The sequence below is a fragment of the Aplysia californica genome, unplaced genomic scaffold, assembly GCF_000002075.1.
Source record: "Aplysia californica isolate F4 #8 unplaced genomic scaffold, AplCal3.0 scaffold00158, whole genome shotgun sequence".
Classification (NCBI taxonomy): domain Eukaryota; kingdom Metazoa; phylum Mollusca; class Gastropoda; order Aplysiida; family Aplysiidae; genus Aplysia; species Aplysia californica.
The window spans coordinates 393093-399611 of NW_004797428.1; the positions used below are offsets into that span (position 1 = coordinate 393093).

The window sequence follows — 6519 nt, forward strand, 5'->3', positions numbered from 1 at the left end:
TGGTCTGCTCCTTCTTTCCTATCAAACAATTATCATCCTTATCACTCCTCCTTCTGTTTTTTGTTTGTTACTCTCTTGTAACACCTCTATTCTTCGGCACTTTTATGACCTTGTGCAGTTGCGAGCGCCGTAAAACTCTTACTAAAACTAAAAACTAAAATGTTTACTTTAAAAAAATAGCACTTGTATTATCGTATTGTGTTGCAAGTTCTATCAAACTCTTACTAAAATTTAAATTCAACTGAACCGTGTCATGTTTTTGTTCCCAGGACTTGAACTGTGGAGTGGGAGACAGAGACGAGGGGGACAGCTCTCTGGGACATGACGAGGGTAAGTCCTCGAATGGTGGGCGTCTGCTGGGTAACTCCACAGCCTAGCATTTTGAAGGCTCAAGGGTTTGATTCTTGGCTTTGCCTTGTGTTTTCTTCTACTGTTTCTAGTTTGCTCACTTGAGTGAGGAGGGATATGGAGGTCATTTTTCTTTTGCTACTGTGAGAAGGGAGGTTTTTTAAAATCTTTTTTTTTCTCTTTTTTGGGTCCCATCTCCTGATGTGATGTTGGATATTTGTGATTTGCATAAAAATATGTCAGCGTGTTTGATAATAATTCTTATGCTTCAAGAAAAACCAAAAAAAGGAAAAAAAGAAAAAAAATGCTGGGAATCTGTTTGCGTTGGTCTGACTAGTGTGTTGACTGGAAGATTGGCCTTTTTCATATGATTTCCTTCTCACCCCCCCCAACACACACACGCTTTCCAGGCACTCTGGTGTGGTTTCCTCCTTCTTTTGTATCAAACGTCTATCGTCCTTATCTCTTCTCCTGTTTTTCTATGAATGTTACTCCCTAGTAACGCCTCTAATCTTTGGAGTTTTTTTGACATATTTGTGTTGCGAGTGCTGTAAAACTATTAGGAAAATAATATTTTACCCTCTACTTTTTACTCTCGACTACCACCTCTAATCTTCAACAATTATATCACCTATTTGTATTGCAAGTGCTGTAAAACTCTTACTAAATGTGGGTGGTTGGCTGGTGCTCTGGTGTGGTTTGCTCCTTCTTTCCTACCAAACATCTATCGTCCTTATCTCCCCTGTGGGTGGTTGGCGGGTGCTCTGGTGTGGTTTGCTTCTTCTTTCCTATCAAATATCTGTCGTCCTTATCTCCCCTTCTTCTTTTTTGTGTTTGTTACTCTCTTGTAACACCTCTAATCTTCTGGCACTCATATGACCATGCAGTTGCGAGCGCCGTAAAACCTCTACTAAAACAAACAACTTATCTCCCCTCCTATTATGTGTTTGTTACTCTCTTGTAACACCTGTAATCTTCGGCACTTCTATGACCTTGTTGCATTGTAAAACTTACCAAAACAAAAACTCTTAACTAAATGAAAATGAAATTACCCACCACTCAATCCTGTCACCCGCACCCTCTTCCCACAACCCTTTTTCCTCCCCTTTCTCCACCCTCTTCCCCCTCTTTTTCTCCCTCTCCCCCCTCTTCCCCCCACCCTGTCCCCACAACCCTATACCCTACCCCTTGATCAGTGCTACTGACAGAAGTGTCTTTAGGCCATGCCCAAAGGGGGGGCATTAACCTGTTCTTATGCACAGTAGAATTGTAAATGGGCTAATTCATCGATATCATGCTCATAACTGGGCCTGAATTGCATCAAGGAACTGCTGCTTTTTCATTCCTAATCCTTACTATCGTCATTTTCCTCTACTTCTGTTGTATGTTTGTCACACTCTTGTGACCCGCTATTTCCGGGGTGCCTTGATAGTCGAAGCAGACTTTGTGTTGTTGAAGCTAGAGAGGTGAGCAGAGTAAGCCTGATTCCCTGTTTGGACTTCTCTGTTGACATCCACCACTTGTCGCTCATATGACCTTATGCAGTTGCGAGCGCCCTAAAACCTTACTAAAACAAACATGTCTTTACCTTCCCCTAGGTGAGGAGAACTGTGTGGATCTGGACCCCATGTGTGCCGTGGGAGGTGCGGAGACCGGTCACTCATCGTCCAGCGACCCCCATCACGGGGAGGTCAACGAACCTTTCCCTGAGGTGTTCCCGGAACCTTCTGGCAAGTCCGGGGAGGAGTCTGGCGGGGAGCGGGGAGCCGGGGAGAGAGGGGGAGCTTCCAGGAAAGGGAACAACATGCTGTTTCAGTTCCAGTCGGGTCCGAACCTCCAGCTGCCCAGCATTCACCGGCCTCCGTCGCAGTCGCTGAAGCACGCCGAGGGTAGGGTTAATGCCACCGTGCATGCGCTGGAGGGTTCGGGCGGTGGTAGCACGGCCCTGCTGCCTCCATCTGGTGTTTCTGGGGTTCAAACTTCGTCCGGTGGTGGTGGTGGTGCTCGGAGTAAAGTGAGGGACTCGAGGGAGGGGGGCAGGAGGAGAGCGGAGGCGGAAAGGAGGGGAAGTCACAGTGGTGGTGGAGGAGGGGGAGGAGGAGATGATGTGGCAGCGGGTCTGGAGTTTGATCCCTTGTCCTCTGGTGGTGGGGCCGGAGGGGTGAAGCATCACAGCAGGGCCGGCGGCAAGGAGAAGTCGTGGGGTAGGGGGCACAAGCAAGGTTCTGTGGATCTGCCCCTGAGGTTCGAACCCCGCGCCCAGCCGTCGGGCTCGTCAGGCGGGGAGGTACACCCACTACACCGCCCGGACGTGACCGGTTCCTCCTCCTCTTCGTCCTCCAGCGGTCCGCCCTCCGACCTCCCCACGCCCCCCACGGGGGGTCAGGCAAGGTCAGGGTCACGGGACTCTGGCATCGACCTCTGGGTCAAGACCAACGGTCAGATGTCGGGGAGCTCATCCCGCCCCCAGCCCACGCCCGCCGCACTCATCGCTGCCCGCTCCTCCCTGGACTCGAACCTCTCACCCCCCAGATACAACAGCCACGTGCCTGGCCGGGCGTCGCTCGACTCCAACATGCAGCGCATCCAAGCGCAGGGGCGGGCGGGGGGTGGTGGGGGAATGACCTCCACCCCGGACTCGGGCCTGCACTCTCTCTCCTACATGTCCAGCACAGGGAACTCCTCCTCCGTGGACAGCAACACGCCCCCGCTCGAGATGGAGAACCCGTTGTTCCACCTGCAGCACTCGCACGCTGTGGCTGCGCCCCACACGAAGGGAGGTGACAACCCTCCTCGTCTCGGCGCGGTTCTCCCCCCTCAGCACCCGCATAACTCCCTGTCGGCAGTCGGTGACCCGTTTAGCGTGGCGGCCACCGCAGCCACCAGCGGCTACAACAACGGTCACTCACTACTAGCCGGCGAGGGGGAACTAGTGGACGTGGGGGTCAAAGATCGCTCGCAGCTGGCCGGCGAGGGGGGGCTGGATGGTGGAGTCAAGGGTCACTGTCCGTTAACGGAAACCAGCTTGAAGCATCGCAACAGGAAGCTGCGGCGTAGCACGCCCCAGATCGAGGTCACGGACATCTACACCAAGATCTCGGTCATTGAGGATGTGAGGGAGGAGGGCTCGGACAGTGAGGAGAGCCTGGCACAGCAGCAGGTTTCCAACCTGGACGAACGGAGACTCTCCTCCGCCCTCATCCTTCTCAACACTTTCTCGGGCGACAACGACGAGCCGTCTGGCGAAATCACCCCGGCGGAGTCGTCCCCCGCACACGCCGTCAAGGACTTCACCAGCATCACCTTCGCCGACTCCACTTCGCTGATCAGCGTGGACGCAGACGACGATAGCCTGGAGGCTCACGCGATCGACTCGCAGACAGGTCACGGCGAGGGCGAGGTCAAAAGGTCGGAGGGCGACTCCTCCAGCACACACCGTCGCCAGGACAGCAGCGGGAGCAGCCAATCTGCCAACTCATTTAAGCTGAACACGTCGAGTAAAGACCAAGCTGGTGACAATGTTTCCCTGTACTCTACAGACAAGGTAAGTGTGATGCTTCATAATAAGTTAGATACACACGGATAGTCTAGCACAACAATTGTACACTGAAAACAGCAACCGACCATGTTGGATGTTTATGGCACTACTGAATCATAACTTTAATTGCTCATCCTGAAGAGTACCAAATTAATACATTCAAACAAGGAGACATAACTACAGCAATTTACGATAGTGAACCAAACACAGTTATTGCTCATTTAACAAATATTACAGGGATATATTACAATAAGGGGGAAAGAGAGGAGTGTGTGGGGGGAGGGAGTCGGATGTGGAGGAGGTTACTTTGGTGCTTCTGTTGTTTTTCTTGGTGTATGTATCGGTACTTTAGTAGATATTCGGAGGCTGCCACTTGTAGGTTCCTACTTCTTTTCTTTCCCTTTGCTGTTTCTGTTTGTCTTTCTTTATCCATGCACTAACTGACCATTATTGTGTTGAGTTGCCTCTGTTTACTCAATCTTATACTAGCAGTGATTTCAGTCGTCCTTATTTTTTAATGGTATTTCATGAAGATGAAGAAATCTGATTTCCAAAGCTTAATTCTCCTTGGAAACGGCTTTTTAAATTTTTTTCAATGTTGGATCAGCATTTTTCAAAGATGTTTTAAATGGACTCAAAAGATGTTGAAATTCCATTAAAAATTCCCCAACCATCGGAAAAATATTGTTTTCTTGGATTTAATTATTTTTGACAAGTGCTTTGTTTTAACAACACGTTGCACACACATTTTGTAAATGATGTGTTTGATCAATTAATGTGTTGATGACTATCTCTTTGACAGACAATTGTGTTGATGACTCAATAAACATTGTGTGTGGGTGGTTGTGAATGGCGGGTGCTGTGGTGTGGTTTGCTTCTTCTTTCCTTTCAAACATTTATCGTCTTTTTCTCCTCGTCTTCTTTTTTTTTGTTTTTTACTCTCTTGTAACACCTCTAATCTTCCGCACTTTTATGACCTTATTGTGTTGCAAGCGCCATAAAACCTCTACTAAAACTAAAAAGACAATTTTGTTGATGCTGATGTGCTTGACAGACAAATGTGTTGATGACGATGTGTTTGACAGACAAATGTGTTGATGACGTTGTGTTTGACAGACAAATGTGTTGATGACGATATGTTTGACAGACAAATGTGTTGATGACAATGTGTTTGACAGACAAATGTGTTGATGCTGATGTGCTTGACAGACAAATGTGTTGATGACGTTGTGTTTGACAGACAAATGTGTTGATGACGATGTGTTTGACAGACAAATGTGTTGATGACGATGTGTTTGACAGACAAATGTGTTGATGACGATGTGTTTGACAGACAAATGTGTTGATGACGATGTGTTTGACAGACAAATGTGTTGATGACGATGTGTTTGACAGACAAATGTGTTGATGACGATGTGTTTGACAGACAAATGTGTTGATGACTCAATAACCATTGTGTGTGCTACTTCCCCCAGGAGGTGGGAGGTGACGGGGAGGAGGCGGCGGGCAGCAAGGGCAAGAAAACCAGCGGCCCGGGGTTCCTGAGGAGTGTCAGAGACAAGTTCAACAAAGGTACGCGCTGACCAAACACACGCTGACCACACGCGCACTGACCATATGCTCAGACCATGTACATATGCACTGACTACATGCTCAGACCATGTGCATATGCACTGACCACATGCTCAGACCATGTACATATGCACTGACTACATGCTCAGACCATGTACATATGCACTGACCACATGCTCAGACCATGTACATATGCACTGACCACATGCTCAGACCATGTACATATGCACTGACCACATGCTCAGACCATGTACATATGCACTGACCACATGCTCAGACCATGTACATATGCACTGACCACATGCTCAGACCATGTACATATGCACTGACCACATGCTCAGACCATGTACATATGCACTGACCACATGGTCAGACCATGTACATATGCACTGACCACATGCTCAGACCATGTACATATGCACTGACCACATGCTCAGACCATGTACATATGCACTGACCACATGCTCAGACACACCCATACACTTACTTTCACCTCCCAGGGCAGTGCCACTGACTGGTGTCTTTAGGCCATTCCCAAAGGGGGGACATTTCTCGTTCATGTACAGCAAAATTGTAAATAAGCTGATTCATCATGTCACGCTCATGACTGCCTGATCTACAACAGGGAACTGCTGCTTTTTCTTTCCTAATCTTTACTGTCATTTTTCCTCTACTTCCTTTGTATATTTGTCACACTCTTGTGATCCACTATTTCCGGGGTGCCTTGATAGTCGAAGCAGACTTTGTGCTGTTGAAGCTAGAGAAGAGAGCAGAGTAAGTCTGATTCCCTGTAAGGTCTTCTCTGTTGACATCCACCCCTTGGCGCTAATATGACCTTATGCATTTGTGAGCGCCGTAAAAAACTCAACTAAATTTTAAAAAAATACTCTTACTTTTTATCCTGACCATGTTCACACGCTGGCCACACATGTGCACACATGTACATATATCTCATCAACACTTTTGGTTACCGTGCATGCAAACACTGCACCCCTCCCCCCGCCCCCACACACACACGCGCACACACACGTACACATGTACATATATACATACAAACACAC

General features: G+C 48.3%; 2 protein-coding genes across 2 annotated transcripts in view; both read left to right on the forward strand.

Annotated features, from left to right (window-relative positions):
• Positions 1–6036, forward strand: part of LOC106010966 (GTPase-activating protein and VPS9 domain-containing protein 1) — a gene marked incomplete in the record, with an annotated part of 26219 nt that extends 20183 nt beyond the window's left edge. Inside the window, 3 exon segments of the mRNA XM_013082083.2 lie at positions 270–330; positions 1947–3892; positions 5362–6036. Coding sequence (XP_012937537.1) covers positions 270–330; positions 1947–3892; positions 5362–5469 — 2115 coding nt within the window.
• The window catches only part of LOC106011665, a gene marked incomplete at its 3' end in the record, with an annotated part of 3948 nt that continues 2796 nt past the window's right edge, over positions 5368–6519 (forward strand). Inside the window, 1 exon segment of the mRNA XM_013082085.1 lies at positions 5368–5458.